The 15406-nt window shown below is 43.8% G+C and overlaps 1 protein-coding gene and 1 long non-coding RNA gene across 7 annotated transcripts in view; one reads left to right on the plus strand and one right to left on the minus strand.

Annotated features, from left to right (window-relative positions):
* The first annotated feature begins 2861 nt into the window (after nt 1-2861).
* LOC108449519 lies at nt 2862-11669 on the plus strand. The gene is made up of 2 exons (XR_001865683.1): nt 2862-4414; nt 7682-11669. It is a non-coding gene; the product is annotated as an uncharacterized LOC108449519 (long non-coding RNA).
* Nucleotides 11670-12577: 908 nt separating this feature from the next.
* The window catches only part of PACSIN2 (protein kinase C and casein kinase substrate in neurons 2), a 53270-nt gene continuing 50441 nt past the window's right edge, over nt 12578-15406 (minus strand). For 4 of the 6 annotated variants that reach the window (XM_017745776.1, XM_017745775.1, XM_017745778.1 and 1 more), the window contains one exon: nt 12578-14410. In XM_017745776.1, coding sequence (XP_017601265.1) covers nt 14298-14410 — 113 coding nt within the window. In that variant the 3' untranslated portion in view covers nt 12578-14297. The remainder of the gene's footprint in view (nt 14411-15406) is intronic. The other 2 variants (XM_008642461.2, XM_008642462.2) reach the window with 2 other exon arrangements.

A 15406-nucleotide genomic window follows, 5' to 3' on the forward strand; every position in this document is an offset into this window, starting at 1 on the left:
CTGGGTTTGCAACACGCTGGGGACACCTGGGGACTCACCCCACACCATGGGCAGCACCAGGGGCCCTCCAGCACATTCCGCCAGGGCCGGAGCCCGCTGGGTTTGGCTGCTCAAACACCAAAGCTTTTGGTAAAGATGGGATGAGTTAAGTGGGTTTTCCTGTCCTGAAAGAGAAGAGAAAATGGAAATTAAGTCCATTGTGGAAGTCAAAGGCTCCTGGCTTTCCCACTTCTGTTCTGATTGCTCACTGGAGGGTTTTATCCATAAAAAATGAGACATGGCACCAAATAAAAGCTCCTTTTTTCAGCATTTTCCCCTACTTTTTTCATACACAAAAAGGATGCCCATTTTTTCCTATTGCATTCTTTGCCTAATTTTCACAGAACCATTTTTATTCCAGGCCCCACTTTTGAGTTATTCAATGCTTTGCCATCAGACTTTGGACAAAGGAAGAGAAGGATCTGTTCCACAGGGTGTCATCCAACAAGAACACCCCCTGTACCAGCCCCAGTTTGTGCCAAGCATGCTGCCTCACTTTCCCCATTTTGGAGTCTGGCTCCAGTCCAGTCTGAGCTTTCCCCTGTTTTCCATGTCTAAGGACAGGAACTTGTCCTGGTCAGGGTGTAAGATCTTAAACTGCACATTGGTATGGGGGGCTGTGACTGGGATTCCAGCAGGGAATTCATTTTTTTACAAATAGAAACTACTCCAGGGAGCAGCACTGAAACGTTGGGAGCTGCTGCTTCACCACACGGTGTCAGCAAAAGAGAGAAAACACAAGATGTGTATCCATACACAGGGATAAAATGATTCCTCCTGCTTTTAGTGGGACCAGGGCTAATTCTGGCCTGGAATGACAAAGAACTTCTCCCTTAGACCCCCAGAGAGCCCTCAAAAAGCCAAAGTGCAGCAGGGAGGGAAGGAAGGAAAGGCACCTCTGCCTCACCTGCTGGGGACAGCACAGGTGCAGCTGCTCCTGGGGACTGGGAATGTGTCCGGAGCCAAAAGCACCTTCCCAGGTTGGAGGGGGTTGCCTAAAGCACCACCTCTGGGAAGCCAAGGGCTATGGAAGAAATGGTGTGGGAATTGACAATAATAATCATAATGTTATTGAGAAAGAGCAACAACAGAAGCAACAATCATTCCAAGGGAGCAGGAGGGATGCTGAGCTTTAAACGAGGTTTGAGTGAGGCAGCATCTCCTGGGATTTCTAACCCACAGCTCCAGGCCTGCGATTCCAGGAGCACTGCAAGCTCCTGCTGTCCAATCCCTGGATTTGCCTCCTGCCAGTGCTCAGCACCTCGGGTGTGTTTGGGTGCGAGTGCTCCAGTGCTGCTGCCTCAAGGGAGTGGGAAAATGGGCATTAAACCCCTTCCCACTGGGCTGGCTCTGAGCTCTGCCTGGGGAAAGCGTTTGGCACCTCTGGCATTTCAATAAAATCCATTTCCATCGTTTTGGAGATACACTGAGTAAACCCAGGGCACATAAATAAACCTTTCTCCATAAGGCCAGCCCCAGGGAATACACAGTTATTCCTATGCCTGGTCAAACAAACCAGCAGGCAGGTTTTGGAGAGAGACTCCAGACTCTTGTCTCCCTCCTTGGCTGTAAAACACTTGCAGAAACTTTGGAGTTCATACAGGCTTGTCAGGATTTGGACACTTAACATTTGAGTTCCATTCACACCAAGGAATTGGAAGTGTCCTAAAGGCACTTCCTCTGATACTTTAGTTTTAAGCCCTCTACCACCCATGAATGTGGATGTCCTTTTGTTAGGAACACCCCACCTCTGCTTCTTGAGGCGTCTCCATATAGGAGAGAAAATAAATGTGGACAAAAGTTTGGAATGCAGCTTCCAAGTCAGGTTACCTGCTAGGAATTGACTCCAGCTCTCTGGTACCTCAGGCTGTTTAAACACAGCCTGGCCCTTCATGGCTGCAGACTCTGAGCTACACAACTTGTGAGCTGGCAAGTAACAGCAGCTGAGGTCTGATCCCAACTGTACACAAAACCAGGGATTGGGGGCTGCAGTTGGATACATGCAGGCAGGTTTGGGCCACTTCAGAAAGCCTCAAGCCCTGGTTTTCAGAGATTCCATCAGGGATAATGAGCTTTTCACTAACCTCTCTTAAGGCACATTAGAACTCCAGTAAGAAGATGGACTCAAACCCTTTGTTCCATTGGCCTCACACCCTCAATTCCAACGGGAATTGAGACAGACAAGTCCCTCTCCTTGGAAGGCAACAGCTCTTACCTGGGCCTGTGCCTTCCCCAGCCTTTGGTGGCCGCTGTCTCCATCCTCCCACACCTCCTCATCTTCCTCCTTGGTAGGGTTGGCTTCCTCATCCTGCAGAGCAAACACAGGGGGCAGTCCCCAACCTGCTCATCCCAAAGCTGGGCAGCAGGGATGGACAGGTGGGACCCTCTGGATGGTCACCCCTCTGCTGGCACCATCCCTGCTCCATGGTCCATTCCCATCACACAGATAATATCCCATTCCAGATGGATTATTGGAACTGATGCCTTAGGTTTTAACTTGTGTATTTTTCAAATCCTGCACTCCCTAGTGTGTAACTCCAACAGGTTACTTCTTGCAGCCTGGTAACGACTGTTCTCTCACGCTGGTTAGACATAACAAACCTCTCCAAGCTTGATCTCCAATGACACCCACACTGTCCTAGGCCCAAAATGTGTAAACTAACATCTTAAGAAGGGGGATAAACTTGAGGAAATTACATCATTAACTGAAGTTTTAATTGGAGAATTAACCCTGCTATGCAAATGAACCAAACTTATAAAAGTGTGAAGAACTCATGACCTGCCCAGGGTGTACCTTTGAAGGCCCTTCACATAAATACCAACCTTTATTCCCTTATTTTTGTCTAGTCCCTGTTTTTAGGTGGCCACCCCAGGCATCAGAACAATCAGGTAGATTTAGTTGTGCTGATCTGTAACACAGGAATCTGCAACACTAAGTTATTCTCAAATAGAACACTTGGTTGCAGGGACATATTCCCATTTTTCTTGCCCAGATTCCATGATTCAGACAGTATTGTCTTTCCCCAGAGCTATGACTTCAGCTGGTTCGGGAAAGCCATTTGGCCTTTGGCTCCATTGTTAAGACTGGTGGATCCAAACCCTTTATCTCCACCAAGAGGAGTGGCTTGAGGTGGACCTCCTCTTTTCCCCACTGTTTTTAAAACTGGCAATAGCAATAACTGTGCTCCCCTGCCATGGGGTTGAATAATCACATCATGTTCACGATTGTTCTCTGTGGAAAAGTGTAAAAGGAATGTAAACAAGTCTCTGACACAGCATCAATAATGCACTCAGAGAAGGGTGTTTGTTGCTGAGGGTGTCCTCTACTCATGAATGCTGTACAAAGTGAGTTTTATGTAAATACTATACCAGGATTAAGGATGCTGTGGGGTTAAGGATACTCTGACATCTCCCTATGGCACTGTTTTCTCCTCTTGCCTCCTGTGGTGATTAGAGACCACAGAGTTAAGAAGTTCCTTCTCTGCTTCTGAGTATGCCATCAGGTTTTTTTCTTTCTTGTCCTTGAGGAGTTTCATGGAGGAGGTGTGTGTCAAAGCAGACTTGGATACTGTGATTCAGTTCTTAAAGCTGAGGCCTGCCCTTCTGGAAAGAGCTTTCTCCTTTTCCTCTGAGCCTGTTCCCAGCCAGCTGGAATGTAGCACATTCTACAGGGAAAATGAGTGGGGAGATAACAGGACATAGTCAGTTCAAGGGTTTGCAGCAAGTCATTAAAGGTTTTAAAAGTTGGAAGTGACAAGTGAAGAGGGGAATTGTCTGAGCCAGTACAAAAGGGTTATAATTAGGAAGGGAAGTACTGGAATAAAAAAGATAATCCTGGCCCACATGGTCCCTACCCAGAGGGAGGTCCCAGCTCTGCTCCTGGTAGAAGGAGACCTGCTGACAGCTAAGTGGTTCCATACTTGGCTGTGTTGCAGCAACGTGGAAGGGGCTGGATTTGGAGCCTTCTCTCCTTTCCTGTTCTGAGAACAGGGGCACCAGTGTCTTCAGGTGGGTTTATCCAGAGGCTGTGTGTAAGAGGAGAGAAGAAGAAATTCATCAGGGCCCAAGCATAATAAAAACCCTTCTGATGTTCTCCCCCTTTATCAGCAGCAAAATCAAAGCATTGAGCTTTTCTGCATGATTTCTGCCTGACTCAGTGCCCATCTGATCATTTACAAGACACTGATAGTTATAACATTACCTGCAGTTTCCTGGAGCCATGAAACAGCCAATACCTGCAGGATGTTATTCCCTGACAGCACATTCAGACAGAGACAAACTACAGGATACTCTTGCCCAAGTGAACAGTTGCTTTCCTTCACCTGGGAGAGCTTTGAGGTGCTGCTTGGAGCCATTTTGCAAGTCCTGGCTGCAGGTAAGGCCACAAAAATGTAATTGACTCTCAAGATGCATTTTGGCCCCTTTTGTGTAGACCTGTTTTAAATGAAACATTGGGAGGGTTCTGGGGAGTTGTTTTACAAACAAAAGCTTTTCTTCAAAATAAATAAACAAATCCAAAATTATTTGTTTTCAAAATGCTGAAATGCAATACTAAAGGGCTGACTTCTCAGTATTGTCTTCTCCTTTCTTTATCCATGATTTCTTCCCAGTTATGGCCTGAGCTTACCATTCCACAAGTGTTGTTTCTCAGTTAATTATGTTTTTCAGTTAATCCATCCCTAAAGCCCTCTCTGAGGGTCCCTTGTCAAAACTTGTAGCTCTTTATAAATGGAGTACACCAAAGATATTTACTCCAGGGCCAACGAAGAAGCCATTCAGTCAGAACCAGTAGATGGCAGTAAAAGATGGGGCATAAGGGAAAAAAAATTAAGCCTGTAATTGGGAAACAGCAGATGAGTTCTCCTTTCACTGCAGAGACTTCCCCAAACTGGTGCCATGCCCTGTTTCCATGCACAAAGGAATGGTTTCTTGGAGTGCCGTTTTTGTCTTGTCCAATGCCTTTTTCCCTGGGTGCTTTGGGCACACAGGAAAGTCCAGTGTATCTGCTCAGTAAATTCACATTTTCATGATTCAACCCCACAAATAAGATTCCCTAAAGAGGAGTTGCAAGCACAGTACCCAATCCACAGGTAGGACCACGCAGGAACTGCTGAAAGTCAGCTCCTCCTCAGCAGTAACTGGTGGGGGTGATCCAGCAGCTTCACAGCAGCTGATGGAGAAAGGGAAGAGTGCAATATGCACAGCCAGCTCAGGAACTGAGAACCCACTGGTCCCCAGTAATGTCTGAGCAGCATTTGGATGAATAAATTGAATTTTACAGAGAAAAATACATCCTGAGACCTTGAGCCAGTGTGGTTGTCAAAGCCCAAACCATGCACTTTGATACAAAGCCAGAACTTGTGGAGCAGAACTCTCTGGTTTATTCTCCTCATATTTCACCTCATAAATACCCTCAGATTATCACATGTAGTATCATGATCCAGCTATGATAAATGTAACAGTTTTGTAAAGTGCAGTGAAAATGAACACCATTATTATTCTATATTAAATATAGAATCAATAGAGTTAGTGCAATTAAAATACATTAAAAATCTAAATATATCCTGTTGGTTCTTTTCCTCTCCTTTTCACAACCATCACCACTTTAGAGCCTCAGAAAAATTTACATGGGAAGGTCATCAAGTCCCACTCCCTGCTTAGAGCAGGGCTAACTTAAACTTGAATAAAATCACTCAGATTTTCTTTTAGGGCTGAGAAATCTGATAAAACCCTGTAAGTGGGACAACCAAAAAGCTCTTGAATGCAAGCAAAGTCTCAGTCATGGCAGCTCCTTAAGCCACTCACTGACAACCATCACTCACACAGTTCTGTGCCCATCACAGGCTCAGTAAAAGTCTTGTCTCTTGCCCACGTGATGTCTGAGCTGCATTTGCATTGTGCTTGTATAAAACGTGAATTGCAGTGTAGAAAGTAGGAATGCAATATTTAATACCAGCAGTGTCTTGTCTCCTGTCACCAGGTTCTCTTTGCTCTCTGCTGGGGAGGTGGCTTTGTTTGCCAGGTGCTTTCTGAAGTTTGGGGATCAGCAGGGCTCTGGAGGAGTGTTAAAAGTGAATACCAGGCTAAGGTATGGGTTACAAGAGATCTTTCTGGGGTTGAGCTACAAGGTTTGCATTTGAATTGGATCTGCTGGGGTTAACTGACAGTGCTGGAACAAGGGCTGTGGCTGAATGGCAAATCCTACCCTTAAGGTTGTGTAAGTGCTGGACAGCTGCAGGGAAATATCAAAACCATTGGGTTTTGGTCTCCATTTATGTACATTTATGTTTGTGTCATGCACAAACAGAGCCACCCAAGCCTTCTCTGCAGGCAGGGATGGTTTTTGTGGTCTCACAATAAGGTGCAAGGGCTTTATTGACTTGTTCCTGACTTGGGAAGTGCAATGAGGAGGGCAAAGAGCAAAGATGGAATAGAAAGCTGGAAGAGAGAGCCCAGCAGGCCTGTGCTTCCTCATCTTACTGTCCCTGATGAGGATGGCATCTGCTTCCCATTGGCACAGTCCTCCAGGAAGTGGATCCCAAGCCCTCCCTCAAGTACAGAGCAGCAAACCTGCTCTTCCCATGCTGCAGGAGCAGCAGGGGCCTTGGCTATTGCTGCTCATGTGCACACAGGAAATGTCTTGTTAGCACCTGAATATCATAAATGCTTTGTTTTCTTATGTGCTTTAGTGAATAATAATAATAATAATAATAATAATAAAGCACTTTTTCTTATGGGCACTTTAGTGTTTGTCTGCTCTAAAGGATGTGGCTGGTGAGATGGAAAGGAAAAGAAAAAACTAAACCAAAACCAAACCCAGCTGGAACTAAAGCACTCACAGTCAGTGGAAACCGTTTTCAGAATTGTACCAGTGTGGTCTGGTCCTGTGACCAATTTTCCCACCTCATTTCAGAGTCCAAAAACCTCAGCTACAGTTAAAGCAGAGTTGTGCCTGATGCCAACAGCTTTGGAGCAGTGCCTGCTCTCAGGGTGGGTGGGTGGCAGTGCCACAGGGACACAGATCACTCTTAGCACCGTGCAGGACAGGACTATAACCTGAGATTACCCAGATGCAAATAACCCCTCCAGGCTTTTACTACTACATGCAGAAGATAAACAACCAAAAATAGTGAACTCTATCAAAAAGAGTACAAGCTTATCATTCAAGAATCAACACTATCACTAAGGCAAGGAATTCTTTAACATGTCACAGGAGAGAAGACAGCTGGTACTAAACCCAATTAGCAGAATAATTTCATTCAGCAATTTAGATACCACATAACCACTTAAGCTTGCAGTATATAACTAAAAATTTAACTTTATTAAAATTTTAAAATAATAAATAGACAATCCATATCACAAAATTGGATGGAATCTGTAACTGAGGCAAGAAAATCACAGATCTTCGAAGTGTCATTTGGGGAACTTCTAGTCAATTTAAATGCACATGGTATATTATGTTTACTTAGATGTGTCTTACCTTTAAAGATATTTAACAGGTCAAAAGAAGTATGCTCTGAAGTTGATGATGGGAGCTATATTGTCTATAACAAGGATAATGCAGAATTATTACAATTCATGGGTGAGCTGTGAGATCAAAGCTGCTGCTGTTTCTCACTCTCCTTCCTCTTTGTCTTTGCAGGTCAGCAAGGCTCCCCTTATCGAGTTCTCTGTGCCTGAGGTGCTTCTGTCCCGCTGACCCCCTGTGAGTGGCAGCACAACACGTGCTAATGTGGCTTTGTTGATACCAGCACTGAATTCCTGTGTGGCATCTGCTGTGACTACAAGGAGAGACAGATCTGCTGGAGTGACCCCAGGCACCACATCCACCTTCGAGAGTCTCGTGAGTTCAGGCTAGGGGAACTGGGGCACTCCATCCTCAGGCTTGCCACCCTCACCAGCTGTGGGTGGCACTTTCCAATTCTCTTGTGTTACCAATACAGAAAAAGCATCACAATGGCCTTACAGAGCTACCTGGTCTCTTAGACACAGTGCCAGTGACTTTCAGGAGCTAAATACCTTATGTAAAATATCTTGTCTGTGATAGGCCCTTTCCTTGATACACTTTTTAGCCCATTGCAAACACAAGTTTTGGGATCCCCTCCCCTCCACAGCCTGGGTTACCCAGTTCTCTAAATAATGAGTTCCAGATCTTTGCCCCCCCCAGCCTCAGCCCTGCACCACCTTCAGTGCCTGAAATGCAGCAGATTCCTCGTGGCCCCCAGCAGCTCAGAAGCCCCAGTTCTCAGCGGTCTCAGGGGAAGCTGCTGGGGATGGTGACACCCAGTCACTGCCAGTGCTGGCCACAGTGCCTGAGGCAGCCACAGAGGAGCACAGCCCCGAGCACTCGGCATGGCAACCCGCAGCTGTGCCCTGCCCTTGGAGCTCCTGGCTTATCCACAGGAGCCAGCACTAGTTATCCTGTAGGATTTAAAAGAGTTTTTTTAAAAAAAGAGAGAGAGGGGTACAATCTTGCTATTTAACTGGAACATGTAACATGAGAAAAACAAGGTGCTGCCCCTGCAGCACGCTGAGACCCCAAAAATGCATCTCTGGGAATCCCAGGCAGGTAATACTACAGGAGGGCTGGCTCCTCTCTCCTCTGCTGGCCTTCTGCCTCAGGAAGTGGTACCTCTGTCCCAAGCTGGGATGTCAAAAAGCTGCTGCTGTTCAAAGCCCTGCTGTGCAGGCAGCCCAGGCAGCAAGAGGAGAATGAGCCCATGCAGGGCTCACAAATACACAGCACCTCTGCCCTAAGGCCACACTTCACAATTCAACTCTGTGGCTGTGCATGCTGCAGATTCCGGCTGCAGACTGCAAGCTCAGCTGATTGCCAGGAGATGAGCTCTGGACAAGATGGAGTAAAAGCATTTCTGTTTGGGTACTGGAAGGAGGTCCTGCAATCACAGAGCAGCCTCCAGGCTGGGGAAGACAGGTAATCTAGAGAATGGAGCTAACATGAAGGAAGGGATGATCTGGTTCATCTCCAGCAAGGAAAAGGCAGTACTTAAAATTCACTGGCTGCTCTGCACATTGAGTAAATAGAAAAAAGCCCAAACCAAACCCAACCAACTAAAACACAAAAAAACCCCAACTCATCCCAAGCAGCTTACCTTCAAGGGTGGCTGTGGATTAGGAGTGTTCTCTGGTGAGCAGTGCAGGTCCTTACTCAGACCCAGCAGCAGACCAGCACTGTGAGTGAGCATCGCTGACTCCCCTGGCCTGACAGTGTTTATGTCCTCAACTCTCAGCAGAGTTTCATCTTGACAAAATCGATGCAAAGGCCACAGATTCCTTCACCAGTACCACTGTCCACAGGCCACATGTGGACAGTGCTGGCATTTTTTTGTCATGAGAATGAACACCAATTTGTTCAAGAAATTTTGGAAATAGCCCCCATATGCTATTCTCCCCCTAATGGTGATTGCCCAGGTCCAGGGGAGAAGCAAACTGGTCTAAAGGAAGCCAACAGACTAAACCCTGAAAGGTGATGAATTTTTCCAGGGAATAGAGGTGGGTCTCATTCTTCAGCAAGTTTGTGATTTGAGTGGAGTGCAGAAAGAGGGAAGGCACAGTGAGAGAACAGCAGCAGTGGTGGGGAAGTGGCCCACGAGTGCTACTTTGCCAATTGTACCTCAGTGTGGCAGTATCACATCTTGCTGGTGCTTTCCAAGAATGTCCAGAACACATATTTGTATTCCCAGAGCAGAGAGAATCACTTAAAAATTGCTTCCATGCCAGCTGATCTGACAAATATATACGTGGAGGAACACTGTTACATGCGTATGCTCAGAAACAAATGCCTGGCAAGTGCAACGTGTCCTGCATTAGGAGCCCTCTAAGCACATGCAAATGAGAGCAAATCACAGCCAGAGTATGATGTTGGGGATTGCTGGTTTGCAAATCAAAAACCAAGGGCTCTTAATTCACACTAACCCAGAACACAGTTCCAATGTGATATGAAGAGAAGATGATTTCATGATGAGGACAAACAGATATTGGAGCAGTTTGCTCACAGCAGCTGTGGAAACTCTGTCCTGGGAGGTTTTCAGCAACACCCAGCAACCTGTTCCTAGTTCAGTGTTGAGCAGGAGATGGGACTGAAGACATTTGGAGGCCTTTCCTCCCTGACTGATCCTGTGCTAATCCCCCCTTTTCTGCACAGCCATTCTGAAATGGAGGCGTTCTTCCTGTATTATTTGGTGGATATACATTTTTTGGGCACAAGGACTACTCCATGAGCTGATGAAGCACAGGCAAAATAACTTTCTTCTACTCTCACCTATCCAACTGCCACAACAAGTCTTGGGCTCCTGGAGCTGGCCAGACAGCCCTGCCAGGGCATATGAATACAAAAGAGGAGAACAGTTTGGGATTATCTCTTGAGAACAGTCTGTTCTTTGGCTGACTTGATAACCAGAAACTGGCACTTGCATCTGCCTGGAGTTGTGTGGAATTACAGCTTCAGTGGACACCTACTTTCTCAAAGCTCCAAAACATTTGCTGCCATTCCCATCATTCAAAGCTTTTAGTTCTGTAAAATTCTATCAGTGCTGTTCTCCAGTTATTATCAAGCCTCCCTCCTTGTTTGCTTTCTCCTCATGGTGCTGCTGAGAAATGGTGGAATACAGGTACAGTCCCAGGTCATGCCAGCTACATCTTCACTGGTTTTCAGTGCCAAAAGGTCCCTTAGGTAAGTATAAATTCTGCTTGATGCCCTTTGGAAAGCTTGGTCACACTAAGCACAGTCTGTCTCTGCTCACAGCTATGTTGTCAATATGTAAATATGTTGCCTCCTGACAACTGCAGTTCAGCAAGTTTCAGGCTGGCTGGCCCTCTGCAAATGGTAACCTCAAAGGCATAACACAGTCACAGATGTATCACTGCAGCATAAATAATTCATACAGAAAAAGCCTTCACTAGAAGAGAAAGATCAAACATTCAAATGCTTCTCCCACCACACGCAAATGAAGTTTAGGATCTACATTAAAAACCAGTCGATGAAACCAGTTCAACATTTTTATTTAGTAGTAATGCAGTGTTTGTCCTGATACTATCGTGAAGCATAACCACTTCAAACAGGTGAGGTTTCGTGGAGCTTTCCACTCTTGGAAGTGTCTACATCCTAACACCATTGCCCAGTGCAGAGCCAAACACTTGCTACAGACTGGGATTTACAAGCAGCAACACTCAGCTGTGTGATGATGCTGTTTGCACAGCAATGCAGGGGACTTGCAAAGCTCCAGCTGCATGTAGCATCCCACTGCAAAACCCACCTGCATTTGCCACGTGATGATGTTTCATGTCTGCCAGGGCAGTCAGATTTCAGTGCTTTCTGCACAGGGATTCTAGAAGTGTCTGTCACCACAGTACTTGACAATTTATCTGGTTTTTTACTTTGCAGGCTTGGAGATTTCATGTGTCAAGATGATCTCGCAGATGTAACAAGTGACTTTGATATTCAAAATTCCTTGCTAATGTCCTTCATAAAAGCTGAAGTAAACTGCCATGAAATAAATGAACATTTAATCAGTTACTGACTACAGTAATAAGCAGTGGGAAGATACCAGTGTGTCCCCCAGAGGGATTCCTATTTGGACTTGTAGATTTATTAAAAGGTCAAGTAGAAAGGTGGCAGTTGATTATTTACTGATTATTTAATAAGTTACCTATGATCACAGTAGTGTAAAACAGCTGCAGAAGTACCTTGCAGAGTTCTGATTGGTCTCCTCAGGGCCAGCTCATTGTCCACCAGGACCCTCAGGCCCTTCTCCTCAGAGCTGCTCTCCAGCAGCTCACCCCCAGCCTGTCTTGGTGCCCAGGGTTGTCCTTCCCCAGGTGCAGGACCCTGCATTTGTCTTTTCTGGATTTCAGACAGTTCCTCTGCCCATCTCTCTACCCTGCTGAGGTCCTTGGGAAGGGCTGTGCAGCCCCAGGGGAATCAGCTGCTCCTCCCAGCTCTGTCACCACCTACCCCCTCACCCAAGGCACTGATGAATAAATTAAACAATTAAACAATACTGGGGGACACCACTGGTGACAGGCCCCCCACCAGACCCTGTGCCACTGATTATGACCCTCTGGGATCTGCTGTCCAGCAGGTGTTGATGGGGGAGATGAGATAAAACTTTCAGCCAGCCTTCACAAATGGCACTGCATTAATCACTGCCAGCCAACAAGAAAACTCAAAGGCACAAAATACTCAGATACTATATTTAAAAAGAAATAAAAGCTTAGCTGCTCACCCACACTATCTGAGACTTGACAACACCACAGAAAGCAGCATCACAGTAGACTCTGCATACCCATAAAAGACAGTTTCCTCTTCTTCCATGAAGATTTTGCTGGAATGTTTTGCCAAGAATTCCTGTGCATGGCACCTCCCTTTTTTTGTTACTGGCACAATCCACCCATGTCACACTCCTGTTTGTGGCTCTTTTACACAATGCAGGTTTTGTCACCATGAATTGCAATGAAATGCACAGATTATTTGTTTCATAGGACTACTTTGACATACACTGAAACAGTAAAAAGTGTATTCTGTGTATTTAAGAGATTAATAGATTTTATTGTTTTCTAAAATATTTTACAATACAGAGACCCAAACCAGTAATTCCTGACAATTTTAGTAACTGTCCTGTGGATGAACAAATATGTGGGTAAGTTTTTGTTGACAGACATATACATACATCCACTTTCTAAGCTTGCACACTTGGATTCATTGAAAATGATGACTAAATACATCTATAAGCTCAAAGATAAAGTCCAAGATTACCAACAGTGTTTTATAGTTACCTGGAAAAAGATTTGTTAACTTCATTACAGTGTAGCTTCCTAACATGGCATATCTACTTACCTGATATTTAGTTTTAACACAAATCTGCTGTAATTTTACAACCCAGTTTTCAATGTCACAAATGCATATTTGACACAATTACAGCTGGCCGAGTTGTAACTGCAAACAAATGTACATTGTACAGTGTTCTGCTACAATAATCCATGTATGGACTAAATCTAGTTTCTATTTTGACTCATTAGTTGATCCACAAATACTGATTTAGAGTATATTAGTGTATTTACTGTACTTCTGAAAAATCTAATCACAGAATACTTTGTCTATGGTACAGTAATGAATATGGCAGGAAAGCAGATTTAAATATACCTAAAATTTAAACTCTTAAAATAGTCTAAATCTTATTGACACCAAAAGGCTTGATAACTAATAGCCATGCTCTTCATATTTTGGAATATCAAATTATATGTACATATACACAACATAGATAGGCTCTTAATAAAAGCATTTAGTCTATTTTACAGTCTTCTCTGTTCAAGATAATCAGCCTTCACAGATTTAACATTTCAAATCACCCAAAAATCATTAGCAGTTAAAAGGAGATTTTTTTTTTCCCCCTGCAAACATGTGCTGGAAATAGCCACTCTTCTGGGGCTTATGCACAATTTATCTTTCTTTTGAATGCCACTTAAGATCTAGATGGAAAACTCTTAGTTCAAGTGTCAACCCACGTAAAGAACACTTGTAATAGAATCCCAGCCTATGACACCTGCAGATATCTCTGCTACAAATAACCTTCTGTAACAGATATTTATTAAATACAGTATTTTGTTTTACAACTCCATTTACAACTTCAAGCCATGCTGACAAGACAGAAAGATTACTACAACATGGGAAGAGATTTCATTCAGTCAAATGGTGTCTAAATCTATGTCATAATTTAAGTATTAATTGATAAATCAAAGCATACAAAAAGGTGCTTAACTACATAGCATTTAAATAAAAAAATACTGCATCTTTCAGACATTGATAAGAACAAATAAAAAATTAACTCTAATAATTTTTAAAATTCAAGTTGCAAGTTACTGAAGGTCACTTAAAATAACTGATTAAACAAAAGTGAGCGTAAGCCACATACCTGGGGTAGGATGAGGCATAAGCATAGAAAATGCAAAAAATGTTTAGGATCCACAATAACAGACCATGTGGGAAGAAAAAGCTTAAAAAGTGTTTTTCTTATCATACTATTTTTCAACCTAACTCCTTTCCTTTGCATTGTGTACAAGTTGTGGAAACAAAGTCAAGCTTTTGTCTTTAATTCAGCCTTATTTCGGTATCAAGCTCTCGCCTTTTCATTAAAATATTTACACTCTATACATCCATTCCATTTCCTCTCACTTTACCTAAATACACTGTACAGGACTACAGAGCTCTTGTGGCACTTCTGTGTTTATTTTGTCCTTTGTCACTGGATTGGTTCCACATAGTTTGCTGGGTATAAACCAACTTGTCCATTGTCCAGGCGTCCTTTGCACCAGCCCTGCTCATCCTCGTTCTCCATTTTGGTTAACTCATCCCCTGAAGAAAAGAAGGAATATTGTTAACAAGCTGAATCCTTTTCAGTAAAACAGGAAGTTATATGACAGTTACCTACATGTCCATTCTTCCTCCCCTGCCCAATCCAGGCCCAAGAAGAAATCCTCCCTTCTCTGCTCTTCATGCCATTGATACTAAGAGTATCTATCATTTACAGATTTGCAGATTGGATGAGAGGTCCCCAATTTCAAGAAAATAGGAAGAATCATTACTTAGAAACTAAAACATAGCTGTGGATCATACAACTACCTCTGAACCAGCAGAATAACCCTGCATTTGTAACTCCCAACCTATGTCAGCGCAAGTGAAGTATTTCATTAGGCTTATTGTCTTAAGGTTTTATGTGAAACATGGAAGAAAATGCTACAAAGATTGAGTAACTCAGAATTTGCTTCCTAACTTACTGACTATCCATTCAGACATTTATGAACTATAACATAAGTTCATTTTGACTACAGTGCACATCTGATACTCCACATCCTCAGTGAATACCTTGACAGTGGAGAGCCTGCAGACTCCAAGATGCTCCATAGGAGCAAGTGAAGCTCCACCTCAGCCAGGCAAAAAAGGCCACACTGAGTAACAATTATTTCCTCCTGTGCAACTTATTTGTGTCAAGTGATTTGCCTAGTTAAAACTGATTTGTGTTTTATCTCAGCAATAGGAAATAGATGATGATGATGTTAATCACTTATTACAGTCCCAAAAAGCAGAGAGTCTTGGTGTCATTTAGGAGAATATAAACTAGCCTCAGGACTATAAATTCTTTGGTAGAAATGGACAAGCTTTGTATTAAATCTTCTCAAGACATCTATATTTATAGCTTTTCTCTTAGATAAAAAGGTTAAAGCTTCATCTCCTCTAGTTTTTAAGTTTATCAGGAAACTCATAAAAAACCATTATGAACAAATGTTGGCACTTCAGACTCTACTTGGTTTACGGAGACATTTTACAATTTTTCCCACTTTTTCTAATGCT

The sequence above is a fragment of the Corvus brachyrhynchos genome, unplaced genomic scaffold (genome assembly GCF_000691975.1).
Source record: "Corvus brachyrhynchos isolate BGI_N302 unplaced genomic scaffold, ASM69197v1 scaffold209, whole genome shotgun sequence".
Lineage (NCBI taxonomy): Eukaryota > Metazoa > Chordata > Aves > Passeriformes > Corvidae > Corvus > Corvus brachyrhynchos.